Source organism: Micropterus dolomieu, linkage group LG06 (genome assembly GCF_021292245.1).
Source record: "Micropterus dolomieu isolate WLL.071019.BEF.003 ecotype Adirondacks linkage group LG06, ASM2129224v1, whole genome shotgun sequence".
NCBI lineage: Eukaryota > Metazoa > Chordata > Actinopteri > Centrarchiformes > Centrarchidae > Micropterus > Micropterus dolomieu.
In genome coordinates this window covers 15,019,114-15,038,182 of record NC_060155.1, presented here as the reverse complement: position 1 = coordinate 15,038,182, position 19,069 = coordinate 15,019,114, and the positions used below count along the sequence as shown (strand labels likewise).

Below are 19,069 nucleotides of genomic sequence, written 5' to 3'. Positions count from 1 at the left end.
TAACAATAAAAGTGCATTTACTGCCTAATGTTAATTGAAACTGTAACTAACATTAGCATAACATGCTAATAGTCAGCTAAGACTTATCTCCTGGGCAAACTTAGCGGGTTAACAACGTTGACAACTTAATGTTGTGGCACACAAGCCTCAATTAATTTATTTTGTTTGTTGACGATCAGTTGGAAAATGAAAACTTAAGTCTACAGTTAAAAAACCTTGAATAACGTCTTCATGTGAGTTGATAATTTGCAACAGTGGGACGCTTCACTGCCGCTATGATGGATTTGTTTGTGTATTAACGTTAACTGTAAAAAAAAAAAAAAAAAAAAGTAAAACACAACAGCTTACTAATAGGAAATCTTATGAAGCATCCGCTATGTAGGAAAATACACACAGTAGGGTAACTTTAACGTTATTTGTAGGAAGAACGTTTTGGTTGTAACATTTTTGGTCGTTTAAGTTAGGTTTTAAAAAACATGAATGATTGTCACTTTTGTGATAATGTTATAAGTTACAGTCAATCCACATGGTTTTGAAATTACTACAGGTCTTTAGTGACCTAACTTGAAAAAAACATTTTTTTGAAACGCTTACATAGTAACACATTGGGAGCTTTGTGTAGTCTCATACACGTTTACTGTTAAGTTGGCTCGTTGGTCTAGGGGTATGATTCTCGCTTAGGGTGCGAGAGGTCCCGGGTTCAAATCCCGGACGAGCCCTCTTTTCTTCTCACCATTTCTTACATCCATGCTATCAGTCTTGTCTGTCTACGTATGGAGGACGTGCTCAAATATCTTCTTTTGTCCACAAGCCGCATATATTCAGTTTACTGTCATAGAGGAGCAAAAAACCCCAGAAAATATTCACATTTAGAAAACTGTAATCAGAGAATTTGGACGTTTTTAGTAGTTGATGATGATGGCATATCATCTGTTTATTTTATTTATTTATTTAATATGGGTCTATAATTTAGTAAAATTAGATTTGATGTTATTTCTGTTTAAAATTGAATCTTAAAATGTAAAATGGTTTAATACCACCAGAGATGATTTTACCATTTACGTTGGGGAAGAATTAATTATCTACTTATCTATCTGTGTTCTTGTCTTTACCGCAATTTCCCCACTGTGGGACAAATAAAGGTTTTCTTATCTTAATTTTTTAGAGACAAAGAGAAAGTTATGAAAACAATGACCCCGACGTGATTTGAACACGCAACCTTCTGATCTGGAGTCAGACGCGCTACCGTTGCGCCACGAGGTCTGGTGAAGAAGTATTACATAGAACTTACATAAACATAACATTTCCGATGTGACGTTCATAGTTTTCACTTATTGAATGTGGATTTATTTGACAATGCTGGTGTGGGGACGTCTTCGGTAGTCTGCAGTTGTCAGTACATGAAATTACTTATCAGAAGGATGCCATATTCGATGTAATAATGAAATATAATAGCTGAAAGGGATGTTTGTGGCCGGTTAGCTCAGTTGGTTAGAGCGTGGTGCTAATAACGCCAAGGTCGCGGGTTCGATCCCCGTACGGGCCACTTATTTTGCGAGTATTGTTGTTTTCCACTGTAACTACGTTGCAATACATATACACAATGCTACACGGTACTCTGTGCCGAATTTGCCTTTAGCCTTTAGCCTTTTCTAAGTTACTTAATAATCAAAAGGTAAGGTACTTTATTGTCGCATACACAAACATGTAGTGAAATTCATTCTATGTATTTAACCCATCCCTCAGGGGTGCAGCGCCCAGGGGTGAACTCTTAATCTGAGCCAAAAGATGTTTTTTATGACACAACATGATTTTACTTGGATATATGCATGTGAATTACGATTAAGAGAGCTAATGTCTTTTGAAAGACTCGTCTTGTGCGTTGGTGGTATAGTGGTTAGCATAGCTGCCTTCCAAGCAGTTGACCCGGGTTCGATTCCCGGCCAACGCATATCATTTTCTTGCTTTCCCTCTCACTCGAAAACAACCAAATAATGTATAAATAAATATATATATATATACTAATATATATATACTTTCAAATAAATAAAATATAAATTCTATTCAATTGAAATTGAATTGAAAAATTGGGATGAAAGTATGCAACAATGTCTGATTTTAAAATGTTTACTATTCCTATTGAAGCTACTTGTTAATTGTTTTCAAGTTATTTAGTGTAGGATTTCTATCCCTGCAACCCTGTACACAGGATAAGCAGTTGACGACGATGAGTAAGTGAGTGAGTAGTGTATCTATGTCATTTTTATTTGAAAAGCAATCAAAAAATCTCCCATGAGAGGCCACAGTGCTGGTGACCTCGGAGACAGACGTTAGAGAGATGAGTTACCTTTCTGTCGTTAACTAACATTTGTGGTTGTTACTTTACAATGTGAGACAGTTCAGAGAAATAATTATAATTTAGTGTGCTAATTATGTAAACACAAGTGACTTTACTTAATTTTGAAGGGTCACAAGCCACAAAGAATCACGGTTACTGGCCGAGTTTCAAGGCAGGAAACAGAGTTTTGGACCCAGATGCAAAAACCAGAGGCTCCAATGCAGTTTGAGAGTTTTTTATTATAACTCCAACAGAAATCTCAGGCTTACAGGAGATGAAGAAGAAGTCCAAAGAGAGGCAGGTTTCCAAACATGAACGTGAGAATTGAACAGAAGAAGCAGGCAGGGTAATTAACCACAGGTGAGACACATTAGGAATCAAAGCAGACAGGTAACAAAGCTAGACAAAATCACCAGACACTGACAAAACACAATAAAACAGGAAGTAAAGCACGCAACAGTTCACAAAGACAAAGGTAACAGAATTACAACAAAGATGGAACCAATGATCAAGAAGAACAAGAACACAAAACCAGAACACAGAGGCAGGGAGTGAAACAGGGGCAGAAAACACTAAAAACCAAAACCATGACACAAAGATTAGGCTACACAACTCAATAGGTATAGGCTGTGTATGTCACACACACACCCCAGTACTGATTAATAATTGACATATGTGACTCTAGAGAAAGAAAGTAGGCGTTTACCTGCTGAACAGGAAATGTGTCACTGTTTCTCCTCTACCCCGTAAGTTCGTTTGTCATCCTGCTTACCCTCTTTTTCCCTCTGTTGCCATGGATATGCTATTCCTATGGCAACTGTAGGCCTTTATGGATGGCCTCGGGCCCCCACCGTAGAGGACTCTCTGAACCTTTCATTACACATTCCCTTCAAGCTCACAGACAAATCACACAAGTAGCATAACTCTGTCTCTCTAACTGTCGCCCCTTCTCTCTCTCTGCCCTCCCCCCTTCTCCCCTTCTCCCCTGTAGTCGTACTACGGTTTCTTACTTTTAACTCCTTGACACACTGCACGCTTCCACGAGACAGCCACACAGCTGTCATTTCATTGTAGGCCTACATCTTCCTAAATTAGGTGTTCGCTGCGGACGTGATACTAGATACCGGGAAGAGGACTGTGATCAGATTTGTAGCACCCGTGTCGCTGTCAGAAGAGCCTGCGCCACCAAGCTTTCTCATTTTCGTTGGCAGTGGAAACCCGAGCTCCATATTTAAAGATGCATGAGACGTCTTGAGCAACGGAGAACAGAGATGGAGGCTCCGCCAGAGAAAGTGATTGTGTGTCAGAGAGAGTGAAAACGAGGGAAGGGCAATGCTCATTCAGGTGACAGTAAAGTTGCCAGTGGCAGTGAGGGCCCAAGTCAAAGCAGAGTACAGCTTTGGGGCTGTTCACTCTGTGTGCGTGCATGTGCATGTGTGTTTGTGTGCATGAAGGGCAGGTGGGGGGCCTCCACCTGCTGAATGAACACCGTCAGCGTAGGGCAATACCATGGGCTACGGGTGGGCTCTTCCCTGCTGAGCATTGTGGCGGGCTGCATCCTCATTGGGGTGTCCAGGGACTGTGACGCTGATGCCGTCGGAGGCATCTTCCTGGGAGCGGGCAGCCTCGGTGAGTGTGTGTGAAACTGTTCAGGAACTACTGACCCAGTTGTGGGAATTTATTTAGTAATTGTTGAAAGTCATTGGTTGTCTAAACCCATAAGTTAGTCTTTTTCTGAAGTGTCACTGAATATTGATGGGCGATTACTTAGAGTAAAAGTGGGTTAACCATACAGTTCTCATGGGGTCCTGAAGAACCCTGACCCTTTTTAACAGCTTATACAAACACATTTAACATTGTTTATTACCTTGATACTTAATGCTTTTTCCTAGTTTTATGAGGAAAAAAATATATTTGAAGAAAAAAATGGTTGATTTTACAATTGTTATTTTCACGCATCCAGCAGTGGCCTTTGTGAGACCTGGAGCAATGAGAATGTAAAGCCTCTGTTAACAAAACACAAGGGTTAACACAAATCTGTAGAATTGGGTTTGAGACACATTCATACCCGACGGCCCGGGCAAATTGAGGAATATTTACATTTTTTATTTAGAGAAAAAAATGATCAGATTAAAGATCTGCGGCTTGGGACATTTTCCAACCACCACTCTTTAGAAAACACACCATGTGACCATTTGTAACTGGATCAACAGTGTAACTGGAACCAACTGACAGCCTGACGAGCCGCTCCGGCAAGATAAAGCCTGCCTTCCTGGAGCAAAAGAGCGAAGGGCAGGGCTTTTGATCTGAGGAAGACAACATCAGCATGCATTGTTAATGTGAAATGCATTCTCCCTGACGATGTGATCAGCTTTCAATAATTAATTTGTCTTCCTTATTTGCAAAAGAATTTGGCAAATCAGAACTGTGCACAGCAGCCTGACAGAGACATTCACTCTGGCACCACTTGTGCAGCAGTAGCATCTAATTATGTGTTTTGGGGCTTATGTGCCTTGATGCCTCCTCCGACACACAGGCTGACTAATGAGTATGAACAGAGTGTTCTCGGCAGATTCTTTTCACTCCATCTGCAGTTTCATGACATTTTAAGCACATACATGCATCACAGCCACCCCGAGGACCTGCCACTGTTTAATGCCAGCTCTTGGTGGCTTGCAAGGGAAATCAATAACGGAATATTGCTGAATTGGAGCAGAGTGCCACTGAGAGGCACACAAGCCATGTGGTTTAGATATTGCTTTAAGCTGGAACATGAAGAAAATCACACACTGCATCTGGTACACTGAAAGTAATCCAAAGGCTATTTCATCAAACAATCTTTTAGTTGGTTGTGATGTCTAGGGAAGTATGGGAACTTCTACAAAAAAGGAAAGAGAGCTTTTCTACCTTCTGGTAATTTGTATTTCAAACACTTGAGCAAATGAAATTAACAGATTGCAATAAATTGGACTTTGCAAGTGATTAGCTTTATGCTTTTATACCACAGTGATTTGATTTCCCATTATAATGAGATCTTAGAGCCTGCAGTACAAAATATTTTCCTGTTAGTATTCTGTTTCAGTCCACTATGGTGAAATTCAGGGCAAAGAATACATATGATTGACTATCATTTCTTTTGAACCCACGATAAACACTGCAATTCATCTATTGTTACTTCTTATTTCTTCAGCTGATAGGAAATATAGTTAAAACAGTGTTTTTATATTGTTAATCAAATGAATTGTGCTTTTCAGGCCTGCTCATATCAATCTTCCCCTTCGTAAAAGCCTGGCTCAACATCAACCATATTCTCCCTTCCTTTGGTAAGCTGTTTGATATTTAAAATTCAGTTTAAGTACTTATATCACATGTGCTATGCTGTGATAAATATGAAAGCTCATTCACAAAATCAATGAAAAACAATAATGGGGGACATTGCTTTGGCATTCTTCCCAGGAAACTTCAGAGTGCAGCCAACACCTGCCAATCCCGCTCCAGATCAACCCGTGGAGATACTAAGAAGAGAAGGTGAGTGAATGTGTGAGCCAGCATTTTCCTCAGTGTTTCAACAGAAAAGGCAGCCAAGCATATGCGGGTGTCGTATAACATTCAACGATAATGTGTTCGGTTTGCTACTTAAAAGTGAGCCAACAAGTCCGTGTCACTTATTTGCTGATAACAAATCTGACACCTTCATGTACACTGGAGAGCTCACAGTGAAAGAGGTAATGTGTCTAGACGGATATTGTGGGGCATCAGCCATCTCTCTAATATCTCATGGGGTGCAGTTGAATAGTGAAAATAAAGCAAAGAAAAAAAGACATGTTTTCTTCTTTCATAACCACCTATTTTTATACACATCTGAAAAAAATTATGTAAGTGTATATTTGGTTGGAATTCATTTTAAATATTCCATTAAAATGAACTCCCTATGGTAAAAAAGGTGCTTTTGTGCACGAAAAATGTTTATATAATATATTATATGTAAACCAGCACTAAGGCTTTAATTCCTGAAGCTCTTTGTAGAGCATGTAATAAACAAATTTACATTTTTTCCCTTTCTTTTTTTATTTTAACAGAAAACGTGTTCCTGTTAAGATTCACTGGATGAATAGAAAACAAGTTGGTCAGGAATGCCTGCATGATATTGTGATTTAGTTTTATAGGAGCGAAGGACTATGGGATGCCAATTTCATTTACGCAGCTTTTAGAGTATTGTCATCATGGCTGCAGAGATTATCCTGGGTCTGTTCCCTCTGTTATGCCTATTTAACTGCACCCATACACCCATATGAGATGGAGATTGGTGTTGTTTTTTTTAGAAACTGCTGCTGCTTGTACATGCCCGTACCAGCAGATCGCTTTTTCTAGAGTTTAAGTAGTGAAGACAGATGCGTGTGCCTTTTTCCTGCCAGCCTTCATAGTACAACACAGCTCTTGGATTTCCACAGATTGGTGAAATTCTGCTCCTTTCTGTGGCAGGAACCCAGAGTCAACTGAATCTGGAGCGTTCAAAGAGTCGAATGGGAACCTTTGTGGAGGGCGGGCCGATGGCTGAGACCAACCCAGATGAGGGGTACGAGACCACTATTATATCTTGTGAATTAAAGGGTTAATGTGGATAAGCAATTTACAAGCGAGAGCAAGAAGTGGTGTGACGTTTCCAAGAAAGGTAAGGATGATCAGGATGGGTGACCGGTTCAATTGGCTACAACAGAAGAGGCTAGAGTTCACATCCCATTTGAAGTCACAACTACTCAAAGATCATAATGTTTCCCTTATCTTAATGCGCTTTTAATTCTCTGAACTTAACTATACTTTATTCAGAAAAATAGTGAACATTTTGCATCTTTATCTGATTGATTTGATGGCTAACTGATTTGATTTTATGTTGTTCTTTTTGCAGTACGTCCAGTTTTTAAATTTAAAGGAGAATGTAATTCTGTGACTCTGTGATTCTGTAAATATAATGACATGCCAAAAATGTTGTTTACTTTGACAAGATTAAGCTGTTGCACTGATTCTATGGTCACTATTGTTGTTGATGATTGTCAGTAGAATAGCCACAAAAAAACCCATCTTATATAAGAATGTTTTGTTGCCTTTTCAAGGCATTTAGAGAAGACAAGGAGACTTCAAAAGTGAACATAACAAGGTATCACCTCCTTTTCAACCCAGATATCTGATAGATTTCAATGATGTCAGATGTCAGAACACGACATGCACTGACTCGTGTGAAATTAAACATGAGTGAGCATGTGAGTGACATGTAAAAAGATGAATTTTTAAGGTCCAGTTTATTGCAATGCCTCTTACTAGTTATATAATCCAAAAAATTATAATAAATTGGGCAAATCATGTAAAATGATGATTTCTTTTTTTTCACTACTGGAAAAAATATATCAAGATTTAACCTCACTCTTTAAAGAATAAATAATAATGCGTGAATTCTTTTACTGAGGTTCATTTTAACACATTATCCACATACCAATACACTAATTGTGTAGCACAGTCATTTTAAAACTCTTTTTAAATTTATTGGGAACAAAGTAATATACTTTGATCCAAACTGAAGGAAGACGTTGTTAACAGATGCCTCTAAAGAAATGATCTCAACTTTAATTTTTTCCCCGGAGGATGTTTTAGTTCAGCTTTAACAAACAGACACAATACAACATCCCTTTAATTGCTTACATGAGTCTTGCTGTGGTGTGTTGCAGGACATCCTCAGACATGCCAGACGTCTTATCTCGACGGAAACTTAAGCTATCACCTGCTGATCAAGACCTGCCATGATGTCACCACATGACCCCCTAACCCTAACCCTATATCATTCAACTTCCCCACTAATCTTCAGTATCAGGTTTCTTTCAAATGTGGAACAAAAAATGCAGTGATTTGAAGCTTTCTGTTTTTTTTTTCTTTTTCTGTAGAATTGTTGTACCTGCTGAACTTGTATTTATGTGGTCTAATAAACATTTCCAAATATTCAATTGTCCTGACAGTGAGTGAAGATAAAAATTAACCCACTTGAGCACAGCTCATCTCATCTCATCTCATCATCATACAATTTTTTTTACAGCCAGCAATTAAGAAGTTATTATGGTTGTTAGGTGGTGAAGGGACTATTCAGCACAAGTTCCCCTGCTTATATTGTCATGAGCTAAACAAATTGGAATACATGCATGTGTACAGACACACATATAGTTACAGACAAATAGCTACATCTATTGCCTGCATACAGTGAACTGCACCCCCGCAGTGAAACATAATACATTGATATTCGGGACAGCACAGACAGAATGGCTGCTGCATGGGAAGTGGTGTGGGGAAGAACACTGTTCTCTGACAAAAATTGTGACGTGCTGTGAGGTTGAATAATGAAGGCAACTGGAGCCGGAGGAGTCTGCAGCAACCCTGATGACAACCAGTGGTTTGATTGTCAGGCCTCAGATCACAATCCCTCTGTGTCTGACACATAATGAAAGCACATCATCCAGAAAGCAATTTACAATTAAAACATAAATATAATTTTTTTTTAAACCAGAAGGTATAACAATTTTACCAGCTGTAAACCGTGCAGCCACATCCAGTTAAACAATAGTGAAAGACCCTGGACCTCACCTCAAACGCAGAACTGGGAACATCTAAAGGATCACTTCACCCAAATAAAAATAATCTCCACACTTTTCCCAATAACATATATATTTTTGTTTGATTTAAAGAGATTTTTGAGTATCCATCCATGCGAAGTCTGTCACTGTCAGGATACAACTATGTATGGCATGAGGGGAAAATAGTCTCATGAAAGCACTGGAGTGAGAGAGTAAGGGGACCTTGTGTTGGGATTAATTTGGCAGCATAGTAGGTCTTTACAAACAGTCATTTTAAACATGCGAAGTTTTTTTTAAAGCTAGTAAGATTATTTTGTCAACTATTTCCAAGATCAAGAATGAACGTTAACTCTCAGATTTGTGAAAGTTTCAAATACAAAAACTTCTCTTAAAAATTTGTCAGCTGCTAACTGTTTATATCATCTGACCTCTGAAACCTTTATTAACGATTGATTAATATCTAATTACTGACAACATAACTTATGTTGTTGGCATTTAGGTGACTCATGACACTTAACCCATGACCTGGCAAACCTAATGTCGTTTTAATTTCTGATTATTGACATGAACCCCCAAAGGAAGTGGCATCATGTTATTTTACATGGCGATTGTAAATAACATACAAATTTAAAATGGGATATCAGATTACATTTCAAAAGAAATTGTTAAATTATTAAACATTTTGCGTGTTCCTCTTGAAAAATCAGCAACAAGTAACAAACTAGTGAGCTACAGGGTGGGTGCAACACACACACACACACACACACACACATATCCCCAGGTTGAACACCGGTAAGGGATGGATCAGTGAGGAGGAGGAGGAGGAGGAGAAGGAGAAGGAGGAGAGTCGCATCCAGAGGTCCACAGAGGAGTGAAGATGCTCTGCGCTGTAGATCAAATATGAAATAATGAAATTTGACGGCTCCACGCCGACTGCCGGAGAGATGCCTCGCACATATTGGCGGTTACCCTCTATATCAGTAGCAGGATGACCTGTCAGGTGCTACGTGCGTCTCGGTCCTCTTCAGGAGCAGCACGCGGTGTTGCGTCTGTGTGTCAACTCAGAGGAAATGCCATCTCACCTAAGTGATCTATCCTCTTCCCTGGGATTTAATATTCCTCCGCAGGTCGGATCGCCTCGCCTTGTGTTTCCGCGGCCACTGATTGAATGGCTGTCATGACTTGTGCCCTCAGGACTGTAAAGCTACGAAAGCAGGATGAAAAACCCTCGTTTGGTGTAAATGCGTCCTTTCGACCTCTCAGTAATTACACCCGGTAATTAAGACTGGGAATCTCGGTGAAAATCTACTGATTAAACAATGGAAATACCTCCAGTATATCGACATAAAGGGTAAGAGTTTACGGCTTAATTTTTTTTACAGGATTGGAACACATCCGTGCAGTAAGCATGCATTTAAAATGTTTCCTTAGCGAAGCCTAATTCATACTTAAACGACCAGGCTGTTGTAATATAGCCTATTCAGGGTCATAGATTTATTGATATACACATTTGTAAAACAAACGATCATTTCCCTTCATCCCCTCTCTTCGTCTGTACTGGATGCTCTTGAATTGGGTGCATGCTGGAATGAAAAGGCTGATTTGATTGCAACTAAATACTGAAAAGCTCTCCCGGAGTGGCCTACCAGGCACGAATGAAGCAGCTGCAGTGCAATTGCATACTTTTTACTTCACAAAACAATGTCAAAATAAACGGAGACTTTGATCAATCATGTTTAATTATGAAGCAGCACTTGGGTCTTCTTGAAGATGGTGATGAAAGAGTCACTAGCTGCATGCCTCTCATTCAGTGTTTACTGAATTTGACTATTATGCAACAATATGAGTAGTCAAATTCCCCATGAATGGTCCCACTATTATTGTTTATTTGTGTACTTTCCATTTCAGAGTTAATTTTTTGAGAAAAACAAGCAAAATTATATATGAAATAGTTCATAGTATAGTTGTTTTTCAAGATTAAAATATACAGTACTGGACAGGATCCTCAGGATCCCTCCACACATGTGGGGCAAACTTCTGGTGTCACCAATAGGTTACATCCTACCAGTCAGATGGCAACTTCTAACTATACCACTCACCCACATGCATGCAGTAGTGCCCAGTGTATTCTACTTGAAGGTCATCAGATAGTTATCATCACATGTCTGTCCACAACCTCTTTTGATATTTGTAATTTATGGGAGCAGCAGGGCAGAGTGATGAATGTTCAGAGCTCATAGATGGATTACACAGACCCACTCAGGGAGGACACTTCACTATCCCCACAATGAGCATTAGAGAGATGTCCATTGATACTAGTGCATGGAACAAGAGCAGTGTAATGAGTGCACTTAATCAGAGGCACAGTCTATTTTCTTTCATTGTGTGTATCTAAAAAAAGAAATAAAGCATCTCTTACAGCTGTCATGTGTTGTCATTTACAGACAAAGACGTTTCCTGGCTGTGAATTTATTTAAACGTTGCCATGGGGAAGAGTTTGGGCTGAAACACAGGGAGATTTGACAACACAGTGGAAGAGAGAGACAGAGAGCCTGGAGGTGCAGACATGGTGATCACTGACAGAAACACCGGTACCCCTGTACCTAAAAAGGAGCCCCAGAAGAAGACGAGGAGGAAGTCTCGCCCTCATGGCCTGCCCTCTCCGGCACTCTGCTGTGCCTGTGGCCTATGCATCATGCTGGCCGGACTGAACATCACCCTGGTGGGAGCGTTCGCCTTCAGCACACTGGTGCCTTCTGCCAACCCTCCAATCATCATCGGACCTATCCTACTGCTGGTGGCCTTTTCCTTTTTTGGGGCCTGTTGTGTCTGCAGCCGCCTCCCCCCTCCCCACAGCTCACGGAGGTCTAAGGTGGGCGGCAGGGGCTCGGGGCTAATGGGACATGGCGGGCTGGCCGGTGGGGCAGCGTTTGAAATAGAGACCAGCGAGCACACGCTGCAGGATACTACAGCCGTGCAGCTGAGCCCCACATCCTCCCCTGGATCATCCCAGGCGTCCAGCCCAGAAAAGGAGGCTCCTGATGCGGCCCTGTCAGGACCCTGCAAGCTCTTCACCATGGAGACCAACGGCCCTTCTTCTGTTTCAGCCACTGCAGTCTACTCTGCCTCCACAGCAGCAGGAGGGGAGGTGAGGCTCAACCTGCCACGTGAAGAAATGGTCACCTAGCAGCACAGAAACTCTTCCAAGGCTGGAGTGCAGGCAGTGTAAATATCCGTCTGGGGTTAGGGCTTGCTGAGTGTGATTATGTCCTCTAGTTTAGTGCCATATTTCTGGTCGTGACAAGTTGTCCACAGTATGCTTTTGATTTCCTTGCTGTGCAGCCAACTGGTAATTAGCATGCAAAGTTAATGAAACATCATAGGTTTTGGAATTCAAATTCCTACCTCACTAGTGCTGTTTTCCTACAGGTCTTTGTTTTTAATGTGGGGGCATTATGAAGAGTTTCCATGAAGAAATAAAACCACAAACATTTCTCTCTTTCACTGTTACTCTGGTTTGTGGTAAACTCACCTGTCAGTAGTGATTTGAGAGGGCTCGCCTGCAGAATGTGATTGTTGATTTGTTCTTAAAAGATTAGATGTGAAAGGTCAATAGTGAAAACCTGAGTTGAACTGTACAGGTACGTTTGTAGTGACATTTGGTATTTTGTGTGCCATTCTCAGTGCTGAACTTGTTTTTGGGGCACAACATATTATAGGTCACAAGGGTCCCAAAGCAATATTCTGTCAATTCAATTTGTGGCATTTACAGTTCTTTTCACATGTGATTACTCACTACTTGCCTACAGCCAATACATTTGTAATGGAAAATGGTGCATATAGACCAGTGTGTTACAGTATATTTACTTGTAACTGTGTACAATGTTGGATCGTGTAAGCATTATTCCTTTAGTTTGACAAAGGTCTGTCATCACACTAACATTAGCAATGTGAATATAATGTTTCTCACCGCATTCACAACAGTTTCTGATTTCAGATGGTAGTCGTAACTCAAATCACAGTTTTAAGTTCATGTTCACCATAATATCTTCAGTAATTCATATACAGTGTAATGCGGTTTAGGTCATGATCCAGGTAGAACAGTGACTTACCTCACTTTAGGGCATAAAAAAGTGTCATAATGATGATTTTTGTCACCATGAATTTGAATTTGAGTTCATGTTTTACAAATGTGAGCATGTACTGAATTCTCATTTTAATGTCTGATATGACAAACTTTAACTTCATATTCAGCAGAGGTTAACCTTCACTGGACCTAGTAAACACAATATGAGCAAGCCAAGACGTCTGACAGATATTCAGATTGCATAAAACAAAGTATCTGTTCCCCATCACTGTGATGTCTTTTTGTCAGTTATGAACTTGACTGGTCAAAAGAGACATTCAAAGCCTGATTTCCTTTGAAAGGAAAGTTGCCTTAGACTGAGATATCAGGATCAAACTAATGAGGGCTAATAAAAGTGCACAATAGCATTTTTCTTTAGAAGGCCTTTGTTTGGCTCTGGATTTCTATTCCACACTGTTTGGAAAGCCTCACCAAGTTTTTGTTTTTTGTGGATGTAACAAATGCATGCAAATTGTTTAAATGTTCCATCCCAGAAATGCATAAAGGTACATAGTCCAGTGACCAGAGGATTCCCTTATACGGTATTAACCTTCATTATTTGTGACAGTGCTCCTCAAAGGGATCAGTTTTTCTGTCAAAGCTCTCTCTCTCTCTCTCTCTCTCTCTCTCTTGCCAAATTAGAGTGCTGAGCTTATTTTTGCATGTTTAGAGAACTGACTCATGGAAACGCAAACACCCTGTTGTGAAGTGTTGGTGTTACCGTATCTGTGTACTTTCATTTGTGTAGCACAAAAATCTGTAAAGGCTAGAATATTTTTGTGAAGATTATTATTTGTTTACTTTGAAAGTAACCAAATGTGAATCCTTCAAAATATATAAATAAAAAAGGAGCACATGAGGTTGCTCAATATGTATGCGTGGCATGACACCATGTTCTTGCTACATTGCATTTTGTGTCATCATGAAGTGAAATGAATAAAAATGACCAGCTGGATTTGTTATATATTCAAATTTCAAACAAGTCCTGTGGGATCTTGTGTGATAACAGTCATTTCTTGGGGCATGAATGTTAAAAGCATTATTTATTCCAAGAGGGAGAAAAGATTCCTTCACAGCAGTTTGTAGGAAAACAACAAGACATAAAGCTTAAGTGTTTCCCCAGACATTTCAGAAAGAAGGTTTTGACATAGAAATAGTTGATGACTTTATGACTTTATGACGCTTCAGTATATCTTTCAATGCCATAATCAGCTCCCTTTACACCAGAAGCAAGGCTGTCACCAGTGTCACATCTGGGGATGCAGCTAACAGTTATTCTCATTGCTGATTAACCTGTCAGTTATTCTCTCAAATAATAGATTTATCATTTGGTTTATAAAATGCCAGAAAGATCCAAAGATGTTCATTTTACAGTAAGATTAAACAGAGAAAAGCAGCACCTATAAGAGCCTGGAAGCAGCAAACCTCGTCTGTGAATATCTACTGCTTGTCTGGCTGAAAATCTGGTCTGAAGAAGCAAACAGGAACTGCCCTCCCATGCCTTAACACATCACATCAAGATGGCCTTGAGTAAAGAACTCAATATGAGCTCCATCTGGCTCTTCCACAAGCGTTAATGTGTGTTTAAAGTTGTTGCCACTGGATGGCACCAGAGCCCCATCTGTGAGTTTCAGTGTTACATAAAATGTTTTACATCAAGCCAGTAGATGTCAGTAGATCAGAACAAGCCTCCGTTGGCTACATTGTTGAGGCTATCAGAGAACAAATGGTGTAATAGACTATACTGTGAAGTGAATTTGGTGACATTGTCAGCTGCATATTGATTACTGGTATGCAAAATCATTAGAGATATCCATGATGCTGATAAAGCTCCCTTGTGCTCATGAGATGACAAAGGCCCAGATCTAAGGTGCATTACACCTTCTCGGGCAGCTCGCAGATGACAAATTTAGAGTTCCAGTAGTTGTGTGGTCTGTGAAGATTCTCAGTCATCTGTCAGAGGTGGGTTAAAATCTTTGCCCTTCATTTTAACCGACCTTTGGTGAGTTGGAGTGCTACACCCACTTAGTCTTGGTTGACAGTACATAAAATTAAAGGCTATAGGGATTGATTTATAAGGGGGTGTTGTGGCAATAAAAACCTGTTTACTTTGGTTTTATAATATATATAAAAACAAAAGAAGAGTCTGTGTCTATTTCTCTATTCTGCTATGATGCCTGATACATTTTTACATACATTTATAGTAACCATGAGGTAAAAAACTGTCAGTAAGAGTTTGAAGCAGCAGATGGTGGGTTGAGGCTGGTCACTGTATGAGCCAGGGGGGGGAACTCAGCCAAGACACAGAGGCTGTCATGTATCAGCAGCATTTAATGGGATTTTCTGTGATTAAGCCTGCACTAGAACAGTTAATATTTTCGGAAACATGAAAAGTACTGAGGTACTGAGTACTGAGGTTTTTCCACTCAAACCTTTTAACGACTTGCAAGTTTATGCTGTATTACACAGAACTGCCAAACATGCCTACTTCCTGTAGCTTCTGCCTGTCGACCTTGAGTGAATAGGCTCATAAAACATATTAAATGTTTAGCCAGCTGAAGGCTGGAAGATTTACTGTCTTCTCCAAGTGCACAGGTTTGGGGGTAGGCTGTGGCCTAAGGAGAATATTTACATCTTTATGCTCCTGGTGAGCAAAGGTCAGGGAGAGGGGTCATGGTTTACCGCTACAGTTACGCTTTTAGGGATCAAAGGGAAACCACCCTTTGACCTTCAAAACTCTGTGTCTCCATGCATCCTCAGAATTCTTTCAAAATCCATTTTTATAAGAACTTTTAGTTGAAAAAGCACAAGAACAAAGTCTGCATACTGTTACGACTACTTTCCCACGGCCTTTCCATCCCTTTTAGCAATTGCCAAATGGCTGTTTTATAGTTCCACAGTACATGAATGCAGACTTTGTTATTGCTCAAATTAAGTGACAGTTCTTTGACAGCCTGTTTGTCATGACTGTTTTGTGCCGAATGATGGGTAATGATAAACGTTTTCTGCAGACACACTGTCTAAGCCTTCGACCTGGATTTCTCTTTTATTACAGCAGCTATCCAAATGTTGACCTTTGTTGCTCAGCAATTTCAGAAAATCAAAGAGAAAAACAGATATGCTGTAAACAAGCAGTAATAAATGTTGTTTGTCTCTTTTACAAGACTCCATTTGCAAGTTGCATCCACATTAACTGCAGGAACACCTACTGTATCAGCAGTTTTCTTTCAGCACGACTGTGGCACGAAACCACTGACAAGCTGTTGGTACATCAAATATTATCAGTGTTCAGTCTCTGTTGGTTGACATCTTCCAGCAGATTGTAACATTGCTCTTGTTCACACAGATATCAAGCTGCAGTAATGACTGAGATTAATTGTTCATGATGGTAAGATACATGAACATGTACAGCTAACCTCAGACATGGCGCATGTCTTCTCGTTTGTCATGACATGATGATATGCTGCAGCCCTTCACATGCTCACACCTGCAATCTCAAGCATCCCATCCGATCTAAACCGGAGCGTTGCGGATCCTGACGTTCCGTTTATGTGCTCCTGTGTGGATGTGCTTGTGTGTGAGAACACTCTCAGTTGAATGAGTCGGCAGAGGAGGGGGATGGAGGGTGTAATCAAGCTGAAAAGATTAGGGGAAGACGAGCTGCTGAGAATTCAAAGGGGGACAGACACTGGTTATATAACCCTAACCCAGTTCTCTCCGCTTCCAAAGACAGACTCTGAGGAAGAAGAAGGAGGATTTACTGAACTGGAGTGAATCCTTGTGCTTAGGCTAAAATGAACCAGAATGAGCTTTGGTTATCTGCATCGGTTCAGATGACAGCAGGTGTCAAATTCTTATTCAAACACTGTTTATTCAGGAAATTACAGATTGCTTTGTGAGAATACATGCAATTCACTTATTCACTGCATAGGAAAATGCTACAACGATGGTTACTGTTATTGACTAGGTGTCCACCTTTCATTATACTGGTTGTACTGGCACAACATATTTCAGGCCCTTCCTGCAACTCAACAAGTGAAGTGTTTACTCAAGTTTTATTCTGAGTACCTTTGAACAATGAATTGAACAGAAAAAATACAAAGTTGGCTTCATTCTAAGCGTTGATAGTTTTGGTCCTCCATGTGACATGCACGGGCGGGCCTTGGGCCTCGTGACTGGGCTGTTTCTGTCGTTCTCTATGACTGGAGCAGTTTGAGGGCAACATGGAGAAGAAAGCTCCCCACAGATCAGGGGGTAAAGATACAGCGTATTTTGATCAAAACCAACGAGGGTCCCAATAGTATTACTGCAGTGCTCTGCATACCAATGACAGCTGACAATGGGTCCCTCGCCATTCTTAACTGCTCCTTTCACCCTCAGTAAATGGCAGTTTGTTCCAATGGCCGGGCTGTTGCATAACCTCGCTTTTCACGAGCCTATATGTGGGCCCTGGGAGAAGGAAACATACACAGTAGTGTACAGAGAGAGAATCCCACTGCAGCTCTGGAATAATATAAAAGAAAAACATTGCAAATAACAGTGTGACCACCAGGACATAGCTTGGTGTGAATAGCATTAATACAGGGGCCAAATCAATCACTCTTTCCTATATACAGCCATTTACAAAGCCGATCAATGCTGCTTCAGTAATGCTCCACTGCGATGCATACGGTGTGGCCTGTTTCTCTTCACCTCAACTGGGTGTCTTTGACCTATTCTGTGAATGTTATCCTTCTGCATGTGGCCCTCTGTTTAACCAAGCAAATCAATAGATAGATCGACAATAGAACGGTGGTGTGCCAATATTTAATGGCAACGACTGGTCAAATATTCAACTTGTGAGTCCAACAAGCCAAAATAAGATATTGTGTTGAGTGGGCTGTGCAGCGAACCATACTGAGGGGGAGTCACACATGATTTCTAGAGCAATGTGAATATTACATCCCTGGTGTCTGGTCAGGGTAGCGTGAACAGTACAGTGTGTTTTTATGAATTATTAAATTATGTTTGATGAGACAGCTGAATGCTATGGTTACAGAACAAAAAAGCCAACTGAATACTGTATGGGGATATCCTGCAGTGTTAAAGTGGTACCGCATGTTGGTAAACAAGATGTGGTACCACTGGATGCCAGAAGAGGCCCCCCTTGTTCAAAAAAATACAGGGACAATGAATGAATAACACTTGTCCACAGCAGACTGCTTTGGACCGGTTTCAGTGCTCCACTTTTAAGGTAGATTGTCATACTCTGAAATTCAACATTAGACTCAGCTGTCAGCTCTTTCTTACTGCACCACAGGGGCCTTGAGCACAGGCGAGCACAGTTTACCTGCTGCTCATTACTGCACTGGCTGGTGAATCACCCCTGATTGTTTTATATGCAGCAGTTGAACATGCGCAAAGGGAACTCCCATGATGTGTTTTTGCAGGAAAGACAATCTTCTGTCATTACAATGCAGTGCATATAGCTACTTATTGTGCGTTTGTCCCAGCATGCTGTTATGTGTCCTTATGTGGTTTTGTAATGCTATGATAATAGTCTGCCATGTGGGTCCTGTCCAGTTCACCACTTAAATATATATTGCATGGAATAATAATGACATGATCAGTAAGAGGAGACGGTTGAGGAATGACCCTTGATTAAATGAAAGGCCTCATCTCAGAATCCCTAAGAGCCATGTGTTGCGTATTAGGTATTCACTAAGTCTCCTTTAAATAAATAATGACAGGCTGATCTTTGGAGCACTTGACAAAATACCCACCGTGCAACTCACTACCAACATCAACCTAAAGTGACTAAAAGTCCCTTTCCTGTTGGAAGAAAAGGTCTGATTTAGTAGTTTGCTGGTAGACACTGGCCACCTGTGGAAGAGAGGAAGCCCTTCTCGCCGTACGTCAGGCTGGTTTCACAGCAGAGAATCGGTTTGCCATGGCAGCAGCTATCGGCACCCACAGAACTGTGGGGGCCGGCCGGCCTGTGTCAGCACTCAT

General features: G+C 40.6%; 2 protein-coding genes and 4 non-coding genes across 6 annotated transcripts; 5 read left to right on the top strand and 1 right to left on the bottom strand.

The window, feature by feature from the left end:
• Window positions 1-647: 647 nt before the first annotated feature.
• trnap-agg lies at window positions 648-719 on the top strand. Its single transcript has one exon. It is a non-coding gene; the product is annotated as a tRNA-Pro (tRNA).
• Window positions 720-1,191: 472 nt separating this feature from the next.
• Window positions 1,192-1,263, bottom strand: trnaw-cca. Its single transcript has one exon. It is a non-coding gene; the product is annotated as a tRNA-Trp (tRNA).
• Window positions 1,264-1,472: 209 nt separating this feature from the next.
• On the top strand, window positions 1,473-1,546 carry trnai-aau. The gene has a single exon. It is a non-coding gene; the product is annotated as a tRNA-Ile (tRNA).
• A 333-nt stretch (window positions 1,547-1,879) lies between these two features.
• On the top strand, window positions 1,880-1,951 carry trnag-ucc. Its single transcript has one exon. It is a non-coding gene; the product is annotated as a tRNA-Gly (tRNA).
• A 1,868-nt stretch (window positions 1,952-3,819) lies between these two features.
• kncn (kinocilin) lies at window positions 3,820-8,212 on the top strand. Its single transcript, XM_046052886.1, has 5 exons — window positions 3,820-3,967; window positions 5,593-5,661; window positions 5,795-5,866; window positions 6,821-6,914; window positions 8,059-8,212. The coding sequence occupies exons 1-5, from the start codon at window positions 3,820-3,822 to the stop codon at window positions 8,132-8,134; spliced, it is 459 nt and encodes a 152-aa protein (XP_045908842.1). The 3' UTR covers window positions 8,135-8,212.
• A 3,306-nt stretch (window positions 8,213-11,518) lies between these two features.
• On the top strand, window positions 11,519-12,139 carry tmem275a (transmembrane protein 275a). The gene has a single exon (XM_046050863.1). The coding sequence runs from the start codon at window positions 11,519-11,521 to the stop codon at window positions 12,137-12,139; it is 621 nt and encodes a 206-aa protein (XP_045906819.1).
• The last annotated feature ends 6,930 nt before the right edge of the window (window positions 12,140-19,069 follow it).